Genomic DNA, 22672 nt, shown 5'->3' with positions numbered 1-22672 from the left:
AGGAGAGGGGACTGAGCGGAGGGACCCCCACGTACAGTCTGGCCAGCTCTGTTGGTCCTTCCCTGTCCTTCTCCCGGGCCCCACTCCCCACAATCTGACAGCCTTCCCAGTCCTTTGTTTACCCTCTGTATTCCCACTTCCCTTTCCAGCTAAGGGGAGGTGGTGGGAAAGCACAAACATTGCCCCATTTTACAGATGCAGAAACTGAGGCCCAGATAAGACTTGCTCAAGCTCACAGCTCAGTAGTCCAAAATTAAAACCCAGGTCTGTCTGACTTTTTTTCCTGTACAGGCAGATTCTGACCATGTCTCTTGAGTGTCTCTTCCATTGTGGACTCCATGTAGCTGGGTGTCTGCATGGCAGTGTGTGTTCTGCGGAATCTGTCAGCATGTGTGTGCTTGCCTGCTGTGCTGTGTCGCAGGAGCGGTAGCACAGGGGAGAAGGGCTCTTCCTCAGGAGTCCTCTTGGCCAGGCCAGGAGTCACCTTCCTTCTTGGGGGCAGGAACAGGTATTCTGAGGGGATGGAGGAGGCATAGGACTCAGAAGCCAGAGGAAGTGAATGGGACAAAGGCAGCAGCTGGGGGAGGGATTCGGGTGGTGAACGTCTGAGGCAGGGGCCTGGCAGGAGGGGGAGGCTTTCAGGGCAGTTCCCATTCCTTAAGGCCCCGGGGAACCCCAGGTGAGGTTGCTCCATTGTTCTGAAGTCCCTGTAGCCCCATCCAACCCACCGCCCCAAATCTGAATTCACCTCCTTTAGGAGAGCAACTCCCAACAGTCACCTAGCCTGAGGGTCTCTGCCTTCCTCACTCAGACAGTGTTGGGAGACTGGGGAGACCCAGAGGCAGCCTTCTTCGAGGGGGCTGGGCAGCCAAGGCCTGGAAAGGAGGCAGGCCTGACTGGCCAGAAGCCACCTTCCAAATGAGCTCACACACATACTTTCCACCCTGGCCCAGGGCCGCGGCTGGGTGCCTTCCAGCCAGCCTTCCCCAGCCAGGCCCAGCCCCCTCTGTCCTCCTCTGTCCCTCAGCAGGCCTGGAGCCCGGGTTGCACGACAGGATCGATCGGGCACCCCAGGCCAGGGCCGTCACCACACCCCAAGGGAGCAGCTTTCCCTGCCTCCAGGCTGAGACCAGGTCTCCGCAGGGTCCCTTATTCCTCCAATGGGCCTTCGTGGCTTAGAGGAGGAGGAGGCCAGTTTCCTGCACCCAAAGACCCACACCTGGATAGGGAGGGGCAGTAGAGGGGAAAGGAGAGGTGTCCACATTGTAGTGACCTGGAAGAAGCACTTCCTCAGAGAGCCTGAAGCAGCTCATTGACTCAGGGACTGGGCCATGTCTGGAAGCTGCCTCACCATGGGTCACATCCTGCCCACTCACTTGATTTCCCGCTAGGGGCACTTCCCCGATTTGAGGCAGGATGGGGTCTGGGTGGAGCAAGGCCAGGCTGACCACAAAGCGGGGGAAAGATGGGTGCCTCCGAAGGGCCCAGCGGATTCACACGCATGTGACAGGCTCCAGCTCATTTTGATCCAGCCTATGGTCAAAGACTTCACCCTTCGCCCAGCTTCCAGAGACATGTAGCACCAGGCCAGAGAGCAAGATCAATTCCCAAAAACGCTCTCCTTGGCCACTCTGTGCCTGGCTCTGTGCTAGGAGCGAGGCTGCCCTCACCCAACATCCTGGATCCGATGATATCTTCCTGAGGTTCCATGAGTTTGTATGTACAGACACAGCAGACAATTGCTCCCATTTTGGATTCCAAAAATATGGGCACTGCAGGTAGATCACACAGGCAGCCGTTGCCCTCCAAGGCACGGGTGGTATAGTTCTGTCGAAGAATGACTATGATTCATAATACCACTGACCCCATCACAGCCACCAGCCGAACGTTCTGTCCTCACTTCCTTACAAAAGAGTCGGATGGTGCTAGGCACACAGGAGCCCCTTAATAAATGTTTACTGACTTGAATTGCCAGTGAGAGCTGTGATATACATACGTTAACAGCTGTAGTTGTGAATACAGAAGTATTCTATACACGTGTAATAAGCATGGGTGTACATAGTAAATTTATAGGTTTAAAAAAATCACTGAGCTGTACATTTAAGTTTAGTACTTTTTTTGAATTTTACTGTATACTTCATATCAATCTTTAAAAGGTTCAAAAAAGAAAGAAAATATATCAAGGGAAGAGGTTCGCAACTCCAGAACAATGGCTTTGTCCCTACAGACCCCCTCCTTATGTGCCAGCCCTATCCCAGAGCCTGCCCTTAATCAGGGAATGGTTGGTATTGGGTTGTGTTGGCCTACCTCTTCCGGAAATACCAATCCTCCAGGCTGCACTCCCAGGACAGCGTGCACCTGGACCCTGGAGCACCCAGCAGGAAGGTCTCTCTCCCTTCACTCCTCTAAGCTCCATGCCAGGTGTCCCCAGAGTCCTCCTCCACTCTACTGGTCTGTGCTCCAGAGGTCCCCCACCCCCACCCCGTGCCTGCACAAAACTGCACATAAGTTCTGGGTGGAGGAAAGCTGGAGAAGGGGCCCAGAGCAACGCCCACCCCATCCTCTCTGTCTGGGCGCAGCCTCTTCTGCAGCAGAGACCGCTGGGGAGGGTTTGCAGGGTGGTAGCGCCCCCTCGTGCTCAGTGTTGGCACTGCAAGCCAAGCCCGGAGAACCGAAAGGTGGGGGCAAAGCCAGCAACGCTCAGGGCCAAGGACACCACCGGCCTGTCCCTTCCCCCTTTCCACTTTCCATGCTTCAACCCAGGACACCTGTACTTAAAGGGGTGGGACTATGGGCGCGACAGGATGACAAGCCTTAGTCTTCCAGCTGCAGAGAGGGAAAAGTCAGTTTCCGTCGTCTGTGCCTGTGCTGGGGGTTGGTGAACAGTCCTCGAATAACTCCAGGAAGGAAGAGGGAGTGGAAGGGGTGCAGGACAGAGGGTCTGCGGAAGGAAGTAAAGGGGGCACTGGAGTCCTGTCCTCCGAGTTACCACACTGCCCTCCGGTGGACGCCTCAGACACTGATCCCTCCAGGATGCCTGTCCCCTGGGCTTGTCCAGGTGGGTCTGCACTCCTGGACCTCAGAATGCTAGAACAGAGCTCCCTCTGGCCAAGGCAAGCGGGCCTCTGCGACTCCTGTATCTAAGAATGGGACATTTCTGTGCCACTTCTCTGAGGCCTTTGTAGGTCATGCCCAAGCCTCCTGGGGGGCCTCTTACATGGACTCATCCTCCTAAAGTCATCTGCACCCTGGGGCTGGGAGACTCCTTTAATCCCAGTCTTACATTTATAAAATTCTTAAATTTTGTAGTTCATAAAAATACCTATAGGTGTTTTGTGATTATCACTATATTATTGCCTATTTATGCTAAAAGTTTTCATTTGTTAAATATAAACACTTAAAATACACCAAGTTGGTGGACTTCCCTGGTGACGCAGTGGTTAAGAACTCTCCTGCCAATGCAGGGGACACGGGTTCGAACCCTGGTCCAGGAAGGTCCCATATGACGTGGAGCAACTAAGCCTGTGCGCCACAACTACTGAACCTGCGCACTGAGAGAGCCTGTGCTCCGCAACAAGAGAAGCCACTGCAGTGAGAAGCCCATGCACCGCAACGAGAAGAGTAGCCCCCCCCCACTTGCCGCAACTAGAGAAAGCCCGTGCGCAGCAACGAAGACCCAACGCAGCCAAAAATAGAAAGATAAATAAGTTAATTAATTAATTTTTAAAAAATACACCAAATTGGGACTTCCCTGGTGGTCCAGTGAGTAAGACTCTGCACTCCCAATGCAGGGGGCCCAGGTTGGTCTGCACTCCCAATGCAGGGGGCCCAGGTTGGATCCCTGGTCAGGGAATCCCGCGTGCGTGTCGCAGTACCGCAACTATGAGCCTGCATACCACAGCTAAGACCTGGTGCAGCCAAAATAAACAGATAAATATTTTTTAAAATAAATAAAATACACCAAATATTTTGAAAACAGTCTTAGTATTTAATTTTTTATACACCCGAGGCCCCCAAAATGGACATGATTGAGGTGGTTCTCAAACCTCCAAGGGGTGTCCCTGACCCGGCATCTCATTCTTTCCAAAGCACAAGGAAACTTACTCCCATCAACATATGGTAGAGTCTTCAATCCCCATTCCCTTCAAACACACAGGTTTCCCCATCTTGAAAAGCTCTCCTGGATTCTGCTGCAGTCTTGAAAGATTTTTCTCATTTTCCCCTTTTCTCTCAAGCCAAGGTTTTCCAAAAGCTGTCTGTATTCCTTCCCCAGTCATTTCTTTTTAACCCAACCTCTATGTCTGCATCCCAACCAGGCATTTACTGAAACTTCTCCCTAAAAGGCCCTCGTGACCCCTTTCTTCCCACCCCAGGGGGTGCTTTCACTTTCTTTGGCCTTGTATTAGCATCTAACACAGCTTGCTTTGAGAAGCTCCTTTGCTCTTGTCTTCCCGGACTTTCTGCCATCCTACAATCCACAAGTCACAGGGTTTTCAAGGAGCCCTGAAAGCCCAGGGCTGGTATCCCTCTGCATCAACCCTAACTGTGCCTTCAGCTCCTCTACCCTGAGCAGGGACTATCTTTATTTGTTCCGTTAATTCCAGTTTCTGCCCTTCAGACTGTACAGAATAAACAAATTCTTGTTCCACGCTACAGCTCTTCAAATATTTGGATCTAGTTTTCATATATACAAACGCTCACTACAGTTAAGCTTTTTTTTAGGTGAAAAGCCTTTCTTCTTCCATAAACAGCTTTCATACGGAGCAGCTTAGAGACCCCTCACTATTCCTATCACCCTCCTCTGGATTAAATCATTTTGTCAGTCTTTTAAAATGTAGCTTCCCAGAGAAGCAGTACCACACAGTGGTTAGGACAAGGACTCTGGAGTTACACAATCTGGATTTGGATCCAGTCTTTATGACTTATTGGTAGGGTGCCCTTCAGCAAGCTGTGTATCCTCCCAGAGCTTCAATTTCCTCATCTTTAAAATGGGCTAATAAAAAAAAAAGGGCCAATAATTCAAAGGGTAGTTGAGTGGATTAAAAGACATAATCCACGTGATGCCACGTGATGCCTATGATCGGCAGTCACTGATTCATTCATTCATTCATTCAACAAATATTTATTTATTGACTACTTTATGCCAGACATTGCCTTTGGCACTGGGGATTCACCAGTAAAAGAATAGATCCTTGCCCCTATGGAACTTATATTCTTGTGTGTGGTGAAGGGAATAAACATGATAAGTGAGTAAAATATATTATGTTAGATAGTGATAAGAATTTTCCAAATTTTTAAGTTCTGTGTCCTTTTTGATGAACAATTCCACCTTTGAATCATTTTTATCTTTTACTACAAGCATCCGAGAGAAACCAGGCTGCTTCTTCAACACTTTGCTTAGAAATTTCCTCAGCCAAATATCCAATTTCATTCCTCACAAGTTCTCCCTTCCACGGAACACTAGGACATGAACACAATTCAACCAAGTTCTTTGCCCCTTTATAACAAAGATCGCCTTTCCTCCAGTTTCCAACAGTGTCTTCTTCATCTCCTTCTGAGACCTCATCAGAATAATCTTTACCATCCATATTTCCACCAACATCTGTTCACTTAGGTATTCTCTTGAGAGATTGAGTCTCTCTCTGTAGCTCTCTTCTTCTGAGCCCTCATAAGAACCACCCTTAACAGTCCATTCACAGCAATGTAGGCTTTCTCTAGCATGCACCTCCAGTCTTCCAGCCTCTGCCCATCACCCGGTTCTAAAGCTGCTTTCACTTTCTTATGTATTTGTGACAACAGCACCCCAACTTCTCAGTACCAAGTTTCCATCTTAGTCCATTCAGACCACTATAACAAAATACAACCAATTGGGTAGCTTATAAACAAGGGAAATTTATTGCTCACAGTTCTGGAGGCTGGGAAGCCCAAGATCAAGGTGCCAGCATAGTCACCTTCTGGCGAGGGCCCTCTTCCCGGTTCACAGCCAGTGTTTTCTATGTCCTCACATGGTGGAAAGGGCTAGGGATCTCTCTAGAGCCTTTTTTACTAGTCCCATTCTGAGGGCTCCACCTCATGACCGAAGCATCTCCCAAAGGCCCACTTCCTAATACTATCATCTTTGGAGGTTAGGAAATCAAGAGATGAATTGGGGGTGGCGGAAGGGACACAAACATTCAGACCAGAGCACCTTGGCTGCGGCACATGCTAGTAGTTTGATCTTGAGCAAGTTATCTAACCTGTGACTCAGTTTCCTCAATTATAAAATGAGGACAAAAATAACACCTACTTCCTGGAGGTGCGGTGAGGATTAAATGAGATGATATATGTGCAGTGCTGAGAAGAGTGCCAAACATATGGTGAGTACTCTATCAAAGTTAGATACTGGTGGGACTACCCTGGTGGTGCAGTGGTTAAGAATCCGCCTGCCAATGCAGGGGACATGGGTTCGAGCCTTGGTCCGGGAAGATCCCACGTGCCACGGAGCAACTAAGCCTGTGAACCACAACTACTGAGCCTGCATTCTGAAGCCCGTGAGCCACAACTACTGAGCCCATGCGCCACAACTGCTGAAGCCCGTGCACCTAGAGCCCGTGCTCCACAAGAGAAGCCACCGCAATGAGAAGCCTGTGCACCGCAACGAACAGTAGCCCCCGCTCGCCACAACGGAGACCCAACGCAGCCAAAAATAAATAAATAAATAAATATTAAAAAAAAAAAAGATACTGGCATTTTGAAAACCAAATATCTGCCCATCTTCCAGTACTTCCACTACTTTTCACAATTTCTCAGAGTTCCAAGAACATCTCCACAGACCCATTTCTAAATGGACTTGGTCTACAGTGTGATATATATGGGCTTGGACACTTAAAATCACTAAACGAATTAAAGCTTAAACTAATTATAGGTTCTCTTTCACTTCTTCCTATTTTCTTTTGGCTCAAATTCACTCTTTTATTTGCCTGCGTTGGGTCTTCATTGCTGTGCGTGGGCTTTCTCTAGTTGAGGCGAGCGGGAGCTACTCTTTGTTGCAGTGCACGGGCTTCTCATTGCGGTGGCTTCTCTTGTTGCACAGCACGGGCTCTAGGCTCATGGGCTTCAGTAGTTGTGGCACGTGGGCTCAGTAGTTGTGGCACATGGGCTTAGTTGCTCCGCGGCATGTGGGATCTTCCCGGACCAGGGCTCGAACGCGTGTCCCCCGCATTGGGAGATGGATTCTTAACCACTGCACCACCAGGGAAGTCCCCAACATAGATCTTGATTTTTTTTTTTTTTTCAAATCTTAGTTTATTCAGCATTCCAGACCATGGGCTCTTCCTCCTCCTCCTGCCCCTTACAACTCTTCCCGTCTCGCCACCACTTTTCCAGTTTTATTTCTAAATTCATTTCTAAACTCCCCACAAGCCCACTCCCAAGTACTCCCCATGGCTGACTTTTTAAATTTATATATCTGACCTCTCTTCCCAACTATTCTGTAAGCTCCTTGAAGTTAAAGTGAACTCTTACAAGTTCCAGGCATCTGCTAAGTACCCAGCATAGAGAACACAGCCTGCACTCAACTAAAACTTCCATGATCGCTTTCAGGACTTAAGTATTTTTAATTTCCCCAACCTCTCTGCCCTGCTTCCCTTTATTCAACATCCTTCTCCCACATTTAGGGTTCTATTTCACCCCTCATTAATCCCAAGGGCTATAGTAGGGAACAGAGAGAGACCAAGGAACCAAGTTCCCTTGGCATGGGACCAAGATCCAAGTGGCAGAAGGACTTTTTATGGCCAAGTCTATGGCTTCAGGCCCTGCTGAGGTCTCAGTTTTGAACACATCAAAACTGATGTCAACAACAAATGTCATGAACAGAAAACTGTTTGTACCATTTGTAAAGAGGCGAGAGTAGTAAGGTTCTGAATGTACACTCTGTCCAAAGCCAGATCGCCTAGTTTCAAACCCTTGTTTCAGCATTTACCAGATCCATGACCTTGGGCAATACTAAACCCCTCTGTACCAGAGTTTCCTTACCTGTAACATGGGAGTAACAGTAATAACCACTTCACAAGATTGTGGAGAGGATTAAAAGAGAAAACACTTGAAAAGTGCTTAGATCTGTGCCTGAAATGTGAAAAAAAGCTCAAAAACTATTTGCTATTGTTATTGTTTACTATTATAACCTATAAGTGCCACAAGAAACATGCAATCCAAGCCCACATAAATTAGAAATATCTCTTGTGACTAATAATAATAATTGCTAGCATGTATGAAACACTCCCTAGATGCTCAACTTGTATTATCTCCCTAAATGTTGACAATAACCTTAAGAGGGAATTGTACATTATTAACCCCATTTTACAATTGAGAAGCACAGAGAGGTTAAACAATTTTCTCAACGTCACAAGGCCAGCAAGAAGGGAAGGCACATTTATTCCTTTATTGAATTACAGTGTCTCAGCAGGAGAGAAGCCTTGTGGGTACAAAGGTAAATAGTCTAGGCCCCAGCCTACAGGAAGTTTCAGTTTCCACAGCAGGGGAGGGGCAGGGGCGGGAAAGAGTAAACAAATAGTTACAACACCGTGTGGTAATTGCTATAATAGAGGCTCATCAAGAAAAGTGCTACCGCATCCCAGACACTGGGACAAGAATAGTACTGAGAGCTTAAGGATTCAAAGGAAAGACATGACAGTTACGGAATAAGCAGTTGCCCTTTGACAGACGTGTCCTGTAACTAACGTTACACGGAAAGGACTAAACAAAGCAGAGTTAAAAGTGGAAGCTGAGCGCCTTCAAAGCCCAAGTGACAAGACTCTGCACGACCGGAAAGGCGTTAAGACGGTCGGGTGGGCGGAGAGTGCGTTGATTGGCAGGGGTGGGGCCAGGCTCGTCACCCGCCCCCTCCTCCGCCCGGGCTCCTCCAACCCCTGGGCTGGCGGGGGTACAGACTGAGCGAGGGACTGGGCGTTGTGCCGAGCCGCCCGTCCTCCTTCCCCGCTCCCCTGCCGCGTTCCGCGGGCTGGACGCGCTGGAGAAGTTGAGCAGCGCCCGGGCCGGCCCTGGGGGCTGACAGTCGGTAAAGTTTGGCCCAAAGAGGAAGTGGCCTCAAGCCCCAGCAGGTGGCGGCCAGGCCTGGACCGGGGCGCTTGCGGCCTGCGGGCCGGCTCTAGGCGAGGGCGCGCCCCAGCGCCGGTCTTTCAGCCGATTTCCGGGGGTTCGGGGGCCGGCCTCGGGAGAGAGCGAGGCGGCAGCCGGGGAAAACAACTCCGAAGTTGGCGAGAGGCACCGCCCCTGCGCTCGGGCCGCCTCCGCCCCCCACCCGCCCCCAGCCCTGGCCTCCAGAGCACCGGTCGAGGAGCCCGGGCCATGGAGGCCCCTCAGGGAGGCGACACTGGGAGGCCAGGACGCCCGGAGCGGCGCCGCCTCCCCACTGGGTAGACCACCGAAGCTCCGGGACTTTTCTTGCACCTGCGGACGGCTCACGATGCTGCCGGCCATCCTTCTCCTCCTCCTGGGTAAGAAACCGAAAACGAGACTACTCGCCCGGCAACCCGCTCCCAGGGCTGTCACCGGGCCCAGGGGCTCTAGCTCCCTTCCTCCTACGTGGCCCCTCACCTTACCCTGCCTGCCCGTGCCCGGCACTGCCTGCCCCAATCCCCGCGAACTCTCTAGCCGCTCTCCTCAGCCCGCAGCCTCCCTCTGGCTTCCGTAGATCACCGTACCCACTCCACAGGCCGTGCTGCCGGACCTTCCTCCGAGGTCACACACCGCTGCCTTCCTTTGCTCCACCACCCCTTCCTGTAAACTACCCGGAAGCCGCAGATGGCTCCCTTTCCTACGTGACTCGCTCGGTGAAGAAAACTCCGGAGCGTGACTCTTGCCCTTTCTCGCTCTTCCTCTAGGAGACGCTGTGGCCCACCCAGACAGGATCATTTTCCCAAATCCTGGTGAGTAGAGGATGCCCCTGGGGTCCCATGGGCTTGGTAATGAGGCAGGACCCAAGAGAAAAACTCTCTCTTCCTTGAATTCCTCTAGTACCTACCATAGTTTTAGAGTGGAGCTCATCCACCCTTTATTTTACAGATGGAGAAACTGAGACCTAGCATAAGCCCTCAGCTGGTAGTTATGTATTTTTTCCCCAAATATCCATCCTTGATCGGCCTAGCCAAAATGTAGTCTTCCTGAGGATAGAAACAGTATTTCCCGGTTCCTCCTGGCCCAGTGGCTGGCACAAAGCAGACCTCATATTGTTTGTGGTGTTGATAGTTAAGGTGGAACTATGATGAGTGTGGAGAGACAGGGGCCTGCTGAAGACTGTGCCTCTAGAGTGTGTGTCGCTGGGGCAGGGGAGTTTCTGTGCTCCTTCTTGAAGAACCCAGGCCCTTGGAGGAGGCGTGGCATGGTAAGAGGCTCTCAACCGATGTCCCTACCTTCCTCTCTCTCTCCAGCCTGTGAGGACCCCCCGGCAGTGCTCTTGGAAGTGCAGGGCACCTTACAGAGGCCCGTGGGCCGGGACAGCCGCAGCTCCCCTGCCAACTGTACCTGGCTCATCCTGGGCAGCAAGGAGCAGACGGTAACGGTCAGGTGAGAAGCAGAGCAAGACCCTATTCCTTTCCCCCACCCCTCCTCCTCTACCATGGAAAAGACTTCAGGGATCTTCTCCATGGAACTTCCATCCCTGTCAACAGGGGGAAGAGTAGAATTAGACTTGGCCTAGTCTTCCCTAAAAGCCTGGCTTGCTCCATGGTGAATTGGAACTGCCTGGAGTGGACATCTAGCTTGGGTCTTGTCATCTCTGAAGGACAACAGAAACAGTCCTTTCCTCTAGAAACAGTCCTTTCTCTCTGATATGGCTGCTTGGAGGAGTCCTTCAATCCATTGCACATCCTTGCCTGGGATTCAAATCTATTCCTTCATCAGCTTAGAACCTTCCTCAGCCTCCCCAGACCTTTTTTTTAAAAAAATATTTATTTATTTTATTTTGGCTGCACTGGGTCTTAGTTGCGGCACGTGGGATCTTCGTTGGGGCATGAGGGATCTTTAGTTGCGGCACACAGACTCTTAGTTGCGGCACGCGGGCTTCTTCGTTGTGGAATAGGGGATCTAGTTCCCCGACCAGGGATTGAACCCACGCCCCCTGCATTGGGAGCGCAGAGTCTAACTCACTGGATCACCAGCGAAGTCCCTCCCCAGATCTTTTAAACAGTCCAGGTCTCCCTGGGCTCCTCCAACCGTGGGCCGTGGGGTTGGGGCCCATGTTGAGTACCTAGCTATTTGCTTCCCACAGCTCACTTCCCATGGATTTACCCGGAAAAGGGTAGGTGAAGGGAGAGGGCAATCTGGGCAGAGGTTGTTGGGGCAGAGAGATCAGAATGCCATGGTGATCTCAGGTCTCACCACTGGGCACTGGGAGGGGATGGTGAGTTCTGGTTAATTAAGCTATATGGTAATTGCCGGTTACTGCTAGCACCAGACTCAGGTGACAGTGCTGCAACAACAGGAAAGCAATGAATCTGTTCTAACTCAGTCCAGAACACAAGGCAGTTTTTCCAGAAGGCTCTAGGATGTACTCATGGTCTCATGGTGCCATAGGCCTCTGTTAGGGCTCTTGCCTTGATCACAAAGGAATTTGGCTAACTCCATTTTCATTTGGCTATTTGGATTGTGGATAAGCAGGTGTTCCTGCTTCTTGGAGTAGAACAGGCCTGACAACACTGGGGGAGGAAGAAGCCAGCAGTGGTCAAGAATATCTTACGGGGGCTTCCCTGGTGGCGCAGTGGTTGAGAGTCCGCCTGCCGATGCAGGGGACACGGGTTCGTGCCCCGGTCTGTGAAGATCCCACATGCCGTGGAGCGGCTGGGCCCGTAAGCCATGGCCGCTGAGCCTGCGCGTCCGGAGCCTGTGCTCCGCGGCGGGAGAGGCCACGGCAGTGGGAGGCCCGCGTACCGCAAAAAAAAAAAAAAAAGAATATCTTACGTCCTGCTCTCCTTCACCCCTGTAGGTTCCAAAAACTGCGTCTGGCCTGTGGCTCAGAGCGCTTAATCCTGCGCTCCCCCATCCAGCCACAGATCTCCCTGTGCGAGGCACCTGCCAGCCCTCTGCAGCTTCCTGGAGGCAACGTCACCATCACCTACAGCTATGCTGGGGCCAGAGCACCCATGGGCCAGGGCTTCCTGCTCTCCTACAGCCAAGGTGGGCTGGACAGGGCTGTCTGTAGTAGTGCCTAGTAGTGTCTAGTGTAGTGCCACTAGAACAGGCAGTGGAAGCCTGAGGGAGGAGGGGAGGATCCTGGCAGCTCCAGTGCCTCACAGCCCCTCTCCATGGTGCCTCTGCAGATTGGCTGATGTGCCTGCAGGAAGAGTTCCAGTGCCTGAACCACCGCTGTGTGCCCTTGGTCCAGCGCTGTGACGGGGTCGATGCCTGTGGCGATGGATCTGACGAGGCAGGTTGCAGTTCAGACCCCTTCCCCAACCTGACCCCGGGCCCTGTCCCCACCCCACCCTGCAATCACACCTTGGAAGACTTCTATGGGGTCTTCTCCTCCCTCGGATACTCACACCTGGCCTCAGTCTCCCACCCCCAGTCCTGCCTCTGGCTGTTGGACCCCCATGATGGCCGGCGCCTGGCGGTGCGCTTTACGGCCCTGGACCTGAGCTATGGAGATGCAGTGCACGTGTATGATGGCGCTGGGCCCCCCGAGACCCTCCGGCTGCTGCGCAGCCTCACCCACTTCAGCAATGGCAAGGCTGTCACCGTGGAGACACTGTCCGGCCAGGCCACAGTGGACTACCACACAGTCGCCTGGAGCAGCGGTCGGGGCTTCAATGCCACCTACCACGTGCGGGGCTACTGCTTGCCTTGGGACCGACCCTGCGGCTTAGGCTCTGGCTTGGGGGCTAGCGAGGGCCTAGGCGAGCGCTGCTACAGCGAGGCACAGCGCTGCGACGGCTCATGGGACTGCGCCGACGGCACGGACGAGGAGAACTGCCCCAGCTGCCCACCTGGACACTACCCCTGTGGGGCCGCTGGCACCCCCGGTGCCACAGCCTGCTACCTGCCTGCTGACCGCTGCAACTACCAGACCTTCTGTGCTGATGGAGCAGACGAGAGACGCTGTCGGCACTGCCAGCCTGGCAACTTCCGGTGCCGGGACGAGAAGTGCGTGTATGAGACGTGGGTGTGCGACGGGCAGCCAGACTGCGCTGACGGCAGCGACGAGTGGGACTGCTCCTATGCCCTGCCCCGCAAGGTCATTACCGCCGCGGTCATCGGCAGCCTCGTGTGTGGCTTGCTGCTGGTCATTGCCCTGGGCTGCACCTGCAAGCTCTATGCCATTCGTACCCAGGAGTACAGGTCAGTGGGAATGCAGCTGGCAGTAGAGGCGTGGGGACTGAGGGCGGGACAGGGCCTGTGCAGCCACAGAAGTCCAGAGGGCGCCCACGTTGGGGACGGGTTCTGGTGACCAGCTTCTGGGTTGGCTCCTAGGGTTGTCTAGCTTGGCAGGCGTGCTTCTCCGAGAGGGGGACCGGTCTAGATCTTGAAAGCCATCTCAAGGAAGGAGGGGGATGTCAGATGACTTTGGAAAGCCGTGGCCTAGCTCCGGGTGCCCTGGCTTGGGTGCAGAAGAAAGAGGCCTGTCCAGGCTGGGGCAGGCGGCTCTGGTGAGCAGCACCCGTGACCGAGCCGTCCTCGTCCCTTCCAGCATCTTCGCCCCCCTCTCCCGGACAGAGGCCGAGATTGTGCAACAGCAGGCGCCTCCCTCCTATGGGCAGCTCATTGCCCAGGGCGCCATCCCACCTGTAGAGGACTTCCCTACAGAGAACCCAAATGACGTAAGTCACCCTCCGCAGCCGGACCACCTCCCACTCCCAGCCCTTCCTTCTTTCAGGCTTCTGGCCGTCCCCACCCCCTCTGACTCTGGTGTCTTCATCCTCTCCTTGCAGAACTCCGTGCTGGGCAACCTGCGTTCTCTGCTACAGATCTTGCGCCAGGACATGACTCCAGGGGGCGCCTCAGCCACCCGCCGCCGCCAGCGGGGCCGCTCTATGCGCCGCCTGGTGCGCCGTCTCCGCCGCTGGGGCCTGCTTCCGCGAACCAGTCCCCCAGCCCGGACCTCTGAGACCAGATCCCAGGTCACACCTTCTGCTGCTCCCCCTGAGACCTTAGACGGCAGCACAGGTCCAGCCCGTGAGGGCGGGGCGGTGGGTGGGCAGGATGGGGAACAGGCACCCCCACTGCCTGTAAAGGCTCCACTGCCACCTGCCAGCACGTCTCCAGCCTTCCCCACTGTCCCCGAGGCCCCAGGGCCACTGCCTGCGGCGCCCCTGGAGCCATCACTGCTGTCTGGAGTGGTACAGGCCCTGCGAGGCCGCCTCCTGCCCAGCCTGCGGCCCCCAGGACCAACCCGGGCCCCACCTGGACCCCACACAACAGTCCTGTCCCCAGAGGATGAGGACGATGTGCTGCTGGTGCCACTGGCTGAGCCCGGGGTCTGGGTGGTCGAAGCAGAAGATGAGCCACTGCTGGCGTGAGGTGACCTGGCTCCCCTGGGTGCTCTATTCACAGTGACAGCAACCCTGTAGAGGGCAGCTCAGCTTCCCTTCCACTGCTTCCCTCCCTGTCCCTCAGTGTGAGGGCACCTGATGGGCCTCCCATGGATCCCATGTAGCTGCTATAAAGTTAGGTGTCCCTCAGGCAGGGAGAGGGCTCACACAGGGCCCCCTCTCTGCGCATGGCCAGAGACCACAGTCCTCCACTACCTTCTCCCCACACCACCACCATTTGGGTGGCTGTTTTTAAAAAGTAAAGTTCTTAAAGGGTCATAGGCCTGGACACTCCATCCTTGCCAAACCCACCCAAAAGTGGCCTTAAGCACCAGAATGCCAACTGGCTGGAGACTTCCAGCCCCCAAGGGGAGGATTTGGGCAGGCCCTGGGGTTTTGCCAATGGTGATCCCTCCCACAAGGCCTAGCTCATAAAAAGAGCACAGCAAATGCTTTTGTTCCATAGCCAGGTCATTGTCCAGGAAGCCAAGGTTGAAAATAAAGGAATCAGAAATTTAAGATTTTTGTAAATGAGCTGTGAGCATGAGCCCCGCCTCTCTGCCCATCTCAGCTTATGCTCCCCTCACCTTACTCCTCCCTATGAAGCCCTTTGCTCTGCCCTCCACCTCCTGGCCTTTTCCTATTTATCTTCCAACCACCCATCCTTGTTTTTTATACCACTCAGAGGGTAAGAAAATTCTAGGAACCCTAAGACTAACCCTCTCCACCTCCACTCGCTGCCTGGGGCCCAGCTCTACAGTGACTGACACCAGCAGTGAGCACCTAGCCTCCTTACTCACCGCCAGGCCGGAAGTCATGAGCCCGCTGGGCCCTGCAGCTGAGAAACTTCCCATTTATGGAGTACTCGCAGAGCACTAATCACAGAAGCAGACTGTCCCTGGTGAAACACTCCTGCCCTCCATCCTCCACCCTACCAGGCATTTTCAGTCTGTCCTAGGCAAGACAGATGAACTCGCAGCCAGGATGCCTCAAAGCGGGCAAAGATGCGTCCAGAGAAAAATCATAATCATTCAGGGTGTGAAGATGCTAGCATCACCTTGGCCAGATCCAAGAGGTCTTCCTGGAAGAGGGCCCAAACTAGATCCTAAAGAATGCTGTCAGTAGTTGGTATAGAATTGTGAATTTTAGGCGAGGTGAGAGTCCATACGATAAGCAAACTAAGGGGACAGTAAGGGCCAGGGCTGTAAGAGGGACCCTGGACTTCCTGAGAAAGGGGCGCAGGAACACAAGCAATAGCCAGAGCCATAGAGCTGGAGAGGGTAACGGAGGAGGGGGGAATGATCTGTGAGAAATGTTGGGACCCAGCCTGTGGTAAGCAAGCTGACAGAGCGGTCCCAGAGTTTAAAAGGAAAATCAGCCAGGACAAAGGATTTAGAAAGAGCCTGTGGGAGTGGGTGTGATGCCCACAGGAGCAGAGCTGAGGCATTCCCTAACAATCAGTCCCCGGAGAAAGGGCTCCCCCTTAGGCTCCCTTACCCTTCCTGCCTGGCCCAGCCTATCCCCACCTCCCTGGTGGAGGGGCCCTGTTGATGACACACTGCCAGCATCCTCACACCCAGCACTAATTGCATACCGTTCCCTCTCCCAGCAAGCAGGAGCCTAGGGAAGTGGCCGAGGGGACATAGTACAGTCCTGGGACACTGGCATCTTGGCTTGGGGAAGACTCAAGCACCTTTCACTCCACGCCCTCTCCAGAGATTGGGGAAGGGGCTCCAGAGATTCTCATCCTTGCTTGCTGTTCTCCCTCTGGGCCTGCCTTCCCCAGTGTAAACAATCACTGGGTCCCACCAGCGTTAGGCCCAGTGGAAACAGTGAGGCAGGGAATGTTGATTTCCCCTCCCATGCCTCTCCATCACCTGGCCTCTGCCTCTCCCTGCTCCTCTCCTTCTCCATAGGCAGCTCGAAACCTTCAGCCTGATATCCTCATCGTTGTCCTGCTCCAGACCTTTCACCTCCTAGGGGTATTTGAAACTTGAAAGTGGACAGAGATTTAAGGTAGAAGAATGTTCCTCATGGTGGAACGCTTCAGAATGCTGGAGGGAGGACTTGAAGGTAGAGTTCACTAGGAAGCCCTGTGCATGTAGATTTATGGGCCTGAAAGAAGATTCCTCTACGTGCTGGGTGTGTGATCTACGAGGTGCAAGCAGTAACACCGTTTTTGTCAGCCACAGTGAAGCCCCAGGTGGCGGGGAGAGGGGACTGACCTTGTACAGGCAGAATGGGGAAACTAAGATAGAGGGTCTTACCCAGGCAAGGGTGGGGCACTAGGGGGCTGTCACCCAAGTTATTTTCACCACGGCCCAAGGAAAAAGAAATGAGGCGACTTCAGATCCTATCAGGATAGACACCACTGTCCAAGGTGCCCAGTATCGGGGGTGTGGGACTCATGCAAAGGCCCTTGGTGGGGAGGAGGGAGGTGATCTCAGTTATGAGATGGGGATCAGGCTGAAAATCTGAGATAAATCTGAGCAGATACCAGAATTCGGTCCTTAAGGAGCAGAATCTGGGCCTGAACCAAGCTCCAGGCCACGCTGGGAGGGGAAAGGGACCCCCAGCCACACAGCCTGAGACTGTGGGAGCACCAAATTGTTGGGCAACCTGCTGAGTGCCAAACCCTTTATCACACGTAGCTAACCCTCACAACAAGGCTGTGCCGTGGGCATCACAGCCCCAATTCACAGGCTCATGAGCAGCTTCAGAGGAATACTGCTCCAGTCTCTACTGAGAGGCAGACTTAAATCTGGATCAGCTCGGTTCCAAATCTCAGTCTGTCCCACTATTACACAGGACCTCCAATTCCTGAGGGAGCCTTGACCTGGGCAAGTGCACAGCCTCTTACCAGTGGGACAAGAGAGATGGTGGTTCAAGATGAAACCAAGCATGCATCTATGGCCTAAGGCTGGATTGAGGGCAGGCAAGAAGTCATGGTCAAGAATCTTCGCTGGGGTCTCCAGCCACTGACACTCTTATCTAGTATCATAGAAATGAATTCTACCACCTAAATGAGTTTTCCAGAAACATAAAGCTCAACCCTTTACAATTTAAAACTTTTAAAAAACTCATTCTGGAAGGAAATCACTCTAAAACATTACACTCATCTTCAGCCCATCCGCACTATAAATCCTTCTGGATAGCTGAGGATCATTCATAGACACCAAAAACCTCGGCAGCAATGTTTTCAGAAGCTGTAACAGTGTCAGAAAAGCAATTTGCCTTAATGCCAGGTGACCTTGGACCACTTTTTAAATGCTTACGACTGCTTTAAAAGTTTTCTGTGATATTGCTTCCCTTGCTACCAAGCTATCAGGGTCACTAGCTGCTGTAAATGTGCTTCTAATCTTTGAGCACAGGAACACACATGGACACATTAAAATTGTGAATAAAGTAAGAACAAGTAGGCTGTAACTAAGGACTGTAGAGTCTGTCCAGTGAGTGAAGCACATGAAGACTAGCTGCTTAAGAGTTCTTTCTGCTCCCTCTAGACCCCACAACGTTACCCTGTAGTTGACCTCCACATAAGTGAAGCGTCACTGCACTAGTAATCCCTAGATCACTATTTGCTTCTTCAATTGGAAAAGTCCACTGAAGATCGCAATATAGATTGTCCCCAATAATAGGAGACAGCTGGAATATTTAAGACAAGGAAGGCAGCATAGCATAGAGACGAAAAACAGTCTTTGGCATTGGAAAGATCTGGGTGGGAATCCTGGTGTCCCCATTTTCCAGCTGCATGATTGATTTGGGGCACAGGCCACTCACCCACCACTCTGAGCCTCAGGGTCATGAGGATGAAAGGAGAGAATGCAGGAAGGTGCTTAGCACAGCATCTGGCAAAAATGGGGAGAGAAGGGGCCAGGAAATCGGAATGTGTGTTTGGGTCCTTGGGGGCACCGGGAAGACAAGAGTGGGAGCCTGAAGGGAAAGGGACCGGGCAGAAAAGGAGCAGTAAAGGAGCCCCGCTATCCTGGCTTCCCTCCTGCCCCAGAGGTAGGTGTCATTGTGTGTCTGCCCTGTGTAGCCCAGAAGGCCTGGGGCTGCCCCAGAGAGCACTGAGAAGGGGGCTGGCACCTGCACTGGGGATTGGGAACTTCTAGAGGGCTAGCTGTCTCTCCCTTTTTTCCTGCTCTGATTAACACGAGGTTGGTGGGCCAGGCAGGGAGGGAGAGATGGGGAAGAAGTCCCCACAATGGTTTGTACCCACCTGAACCTAGTGAAAAAATGAAGCTGCCAAACAAAGCAGCCATGTCTCCTTCCTCAAAGCCCCCATCTGCCTAGGGGCCAGGCCGGGAAATGGGTACTGCTGTGGGCCTTAGCCCAGAAGGGGTAATATGGGGAAGAGGGGGTGGCAGAGAAGCTTGGTGGCGGGGTGGCTGTCCTCCTGTCCCTGCGTCTTTTTTCGTTTCTTCCTTTAGCCCCTCCATTTAGCTACTGAGCTCCCACTCTGGGCTGAACACTGGGCTAAGGGGCTGGGATACGGAGACAAATCACACATAGTCCTGGCTCCTGGAGAAAGACCACCCAGGCCCTGGGTCCTTGCCTCCTCCCATCCTCAGCTCCCTTGCCCACTGACCCCTCACCCCACTTCTCTGAACCCGTCTCTTCTGCCCCTCTGACTTTGTTCTGTTCATGTCTTAACCAGACTCCGCAGTGTGTGTGCTCCCAGAGGGAAGCGACGCAAAGGGGGCGGGGGGGGGGGGGGCAGAAAGGAGGGAATCCCGCTGACATCACGGCTCATTAGCATATGTGACCTCATCAGGGGGTGGGACTGTTTCCCCAGGTGTCTAGGGGGAGGGCATGGGGGGGGGGGTGGTATTTAAAGGGAAAAGCTGACAGTGCTGCTGAGTGAGGGAGCGGGTGCTGCAAGCCGCCAGGCTGCACACGCACACGCACACCGATGCACACGGACCTCGACACCGACATGGACACGGACACAGAAACCACAGCACTCTGCCCCGCCAGCAGCCACCGGGCCTCCCCGCCAGGGACGCCCACACCAGGTGAGGGCTGAGCTGGCAGGTGCTGGCTGCAACCATGGGGGTGGGAGCTGAAGCTCTGGTGGGGAGGTCAGAACTAGGGGTTGAAGGAGCTCGAACGCAAACAGCAAGAGGGGAAGAGCAACTCAGAAAGTGGGGAAGCCTCCTGCCCACACTAGGACTGGGGCTCATATGAGGTGCGGGGCTAGGGGACAGAGGTGGGCTGCCTAAATGTCCCCTCACCCATCACCCAGGGCTTCCCTGGGGAAACTGGTACTTAGCCCCTAGGTCTGCCTCATTCCCAAGAGGTTGGGACGGGCAGGAGGGAAGGGGGAAAGACGAGGGGCAGCCCACAAGCCTGGGAATCACGGGCAGGGGGCTACCCTGGGGAACCGTTTTGAGGGTTTCTCTGGCTCCTGGAGGCCCTGGCTGCCAGTCAAGTATTGATCCTGGGCTATTTCCAGCCTCTCTCTATCCCCCTTTGTTATGTCTGTGGTTCCTCCTCCAGTTACCCTGGCCCGTGCATTGTCACTCTCCCTGCTCCTGCTCTCTCGCTATTTCTCCTCCTCCCTCCCTTTCTCTCTCCCTCCCTCAGCCCCACGACGAACACAATATTCTGTCAGACTCACAGGGACAGCCAGGGGTGCAGAAGGATTCTCACACACAGACATGCATTGGGGGATGCTTACCTACAGGGCCATGGGAAGAGGCAGCCCCTTTAACACACCCATAGAGACCCAACACACACATCTCAGTGAGCAAAGGCCCTTTCCTGGGAACAGACTCCCCACAAAGTTTTTGACTCTATCAGTACCCAACCCCAGAACCTGGGCAGCAGCTTCAGTTCATCCCCTGTGTGGGGATCATCAGTGTAGGAAGCAGGAGGGGGCAGGGCCTCCCGGTGGAAGGAGGGGCAGCCCCCGGCCAGAGGCCTAGTCTGGGGGTGTGCCTGTGTGTCAGTGTGAAGTGTGAGTGGGTGTGCAAGCCTGCACACAGGTGCCTCCCCTGCATGGGGCATGTTTTGAATGGGTTGTGGCTAGAACCACACTGGGCAAGCCTTCAGGTCAGCCCTTGGGAGCCCCACCAGTTCAGGCTTCTGGTGGAGTTCAGTGGAAGAAGGTCAGACCAAAGATTCTCAGCTCCTTCTGGGTCACGGTCATGGACTGGGCCTCTGAGGCTGGAGCAGCCAGGACTGAGTCCTCTGCAGGTGTCTAGGCATACCCCACTCATAGCTTCCTTCTCTTTGCCCCCCCAGAAGCAGATGCTACACTGCTGAAGAAGCCAGAGAAACTGTTGGCAGGGTTGGACTGGGGCGGGCCACCCCCTGCCCCGGGGGCCCCCAGACGAAGAGGAAGTATGCCTGTCCCCTACAAGCACCAGCTGCGGCGGGCCCAGGCTGTAGATGAACTTGACTGGCCACCTCAAGCCTCATCCTCTGGCTCCTCTGACTCCCTGGGCTCAGGGGAGGCAGCCCCCACCCAAAAGGATGGCATATTCAAGGTCATGCTGGTGGGGGAGAGCGGCGTGGGCAAGAGCACCCTAGCAGGCACTTTCGGTGGTCTCCAGGGAGACAGTGCTCACGAGCTGGAGAACCCAGGTATTTGGGGGAGCCCTGCAAGAATTGAGGGTGCCTCTGGAGCCCTAGTCAGGGATGGAAGAGCTCAAGGCATGAACAGTCCTGGAGGCCAGAACCTAAGAGAAACTGTTTCAATGCTTTCTGTGGCAACCTCCCTGGAGGGAGGGATCTAAAGGGCTGGGATCTAAAGCATCCCTGGTTACCAGGTCTAACAGGTGTTGGGGAGCCTCCTAATGGGCTCTATTCCCTGTCCCTATTTCCCAACAGAGGACACCTATGAGAGACGCATCATGGTGGATAAGGAGGAAGTGACTCTAGTTGTTTATGACATCTGGGAACAGGTGAGAACTAAGATGTGGCTGCAAGCAGGTGATGAAACCTGGGAGAGCTGAGGAGGGGCAAAGTATGGCTGAAGGCTGAAGGCTGGTGGGACTACAGCCCCTGGTTTTAACATGTAGTGGAACCTGACCTTTCATATATATTGTCTCAGAGAGCAAAGGCTCACACCTATGCACACACCATGGTATTGAGAGCTGCTGTCTGGTTTCCAGGATCTTCTGACCCAGAGGAAAGTTAGGATCTGGATTCGACAAACCTTGCAACTGCAAGCCAGGCTGAACACCCTGAAACTGACCCCCTCTGTACATTTTTCAGCCTAGAAGATCCTGATCTGAGAGGACAGAAGCTCAGGGCTCTGTAATGTCAGGGAAGGGGAAAAAAGTGAGGACTTGTGAATATTTGGACATAAATGATTACTATGCAGAAACGAGAGACCAGATTACACACACTTGAATAGCATTCATTTTTTAAGAGCTTAAGCATAAGAAAGTAGGATGGGCTGTCTAGGATCCTATGTCCCCCATTCGCCCATGTGGAGCTCACATTACAAACTTCTCCCTCCTCCACAAACGCACCCCGAGTATGGAGATTCTGCCATTAACTAGCTCTGTGTCCTAAGCAGGTGGCTTCTCCCTCACATCCTGGCTCCTCATCCTTGAGGTGTAAGGTGCTGGGCAGGTTCTCCCATGCCTCCAGCCCTGACATTCCACGACTCTCTGCCCATCTGCAGGGGGATGCAGGGGGGTGGCTGCAGGACCACTGCCTTCAGACGGGGGATGCCTTTCTCATCGTCTTCTCGGTCACCGATCGACAAAGCTTCTCCAAAGTTCCAGAGACCCTACTACGGCTCAGGGCTGGGAGGCCCCAACATGACCTGCCTGTCATCCTCGTTGGAAACAAGAGTGACCTGGCCCGCTCCCGGGAGGTCTCACTGGAGGGTGAGTACCCTGAACCTCATCCATGTTTGCAATCTCAGGGAACCCTCTCCCTTCCAGGACACCTCTTCTCCATAAGGCCTTTTAACCTCCTGGGTGCACAAAATTGCAGTTAGCCCCAGGCTAGGGGCAGACTCTCAATGCCCACGCCTAGGACCCCAGACTCCCTTCTCCTCCCCCTCACCTCTTCTCAAGGCCCCTTTCTCCCTCCCCCTCCACACCACCACCGCCCTCCACTTAATCCCTGCTTGTTCTATCAGTTGCAAGAGATCCATTTGCCCCAATCCCTTTCCACTGCACGCCCTG

The 22672-nt window shown here is 53.6% G+C and overlaps 2 protein-coding genes across 3 annotated transcripts in view; both read left to right on the top strand.

Annotated features, from left to right (window-relative positions):
- The first annotated feature begins 8678 nt into the window (after positions 1 to 8678).
- Positions 8679 to 15041, top strand: LRP10 (LDL receptor related protein 10). The gene is made up of 7 exons (XM_019948575.3): positions 8679 to 9494; positions 9882 to 9926; positions 10428 to 10563; positions 11981 to 12171; positions 12315 to 13332; positions 13682 to 13811; positions 13923 to 15041. Exons 1-7 carry the CDS (start codon positions 9464 to 9466, stop codon positions 14508 to 14510), a joined length of 2139 nt encoding a protein of 712 aa, XP_019804134.1. The 5' UTR covers positions 8679 to 9463; the 3' UTR covers positions 14511 to 15041.
- A 135-nt stretch (positions 15042 to 15176) lies between these two features.
- Positions 15177 to 22672, top strand: part of REM2 (RRAD and GEM like GTPase 2) — an 8664-nt gene continuing 1168 nt past the window's right edge. Inside the window, exons 1-4 of one of the 2 annotated variants that reach the window (XM_033851358.2) lie at positions 15177 to 16595; positions 20772 to 21113; positions 21360 to 21433; positions 22162 to 22369. In XM_033851358.2, coding sequence (XP_033707249.1) covers positions 16547 to 16595; positions 20772 to 21113; positions 21360 to 21433; positions 22162 to 22369 — 673 coding nt within the window. In that variant the 5' untranslated portion in view covers positions 15177 to 16546. Of the gene's footprint in view, positions 16596 to 19328; positions 19541 to 20771; positions 21114 to 21359; positions 21434 to 22161; positions 22370 to 22672 lie in introns of those variants that run through there. The other variant, XM_033851357.2, reaches the window with a different exon arrangement.

Source organism: Tursiops truncatus, chromosome 2, assembly GCF_011762595.2.
Source record: "Tursiops truncatus isolate mTurTru1 chromosome 2, mTurTru1.mat.Y, whole genome shotgun sequence".
Classification (NCBI taxonomy): Eukaryota; Metazoa; Chordata; class Mammalia; order Artiodactyla; family Delphinidae; genus Tursiops; species Tursiops truncatus.
The sequence above is the reverse complement of the archived record's forward strand: the minus strand, read 5'-3'. Positions and strand labels throughout refer to the sequence as shown.

Coding starts and splice junctions, on each gene's coding strand:
- LRP10 (XM_019948575.3), top strand. CDS start 9,464: ATGCTGCCGGCCATCCTTCTCCTCCTCCTGG. Junction 10,564..11,980: donor GAGCAGACGGTAACGGTCAG/GTGAGAAGCAGA, acceptor TCACCCCTGTAG/GTTCCAAAAACTGCGTCTGG. Junction 12,172..12,314: donor CCTGCTCTCCTACAGCCAAG/GTGGGCTGGACA, acceptor GTGCCTCTGCAG/ATTGGCTGATGTGCCTGCAG.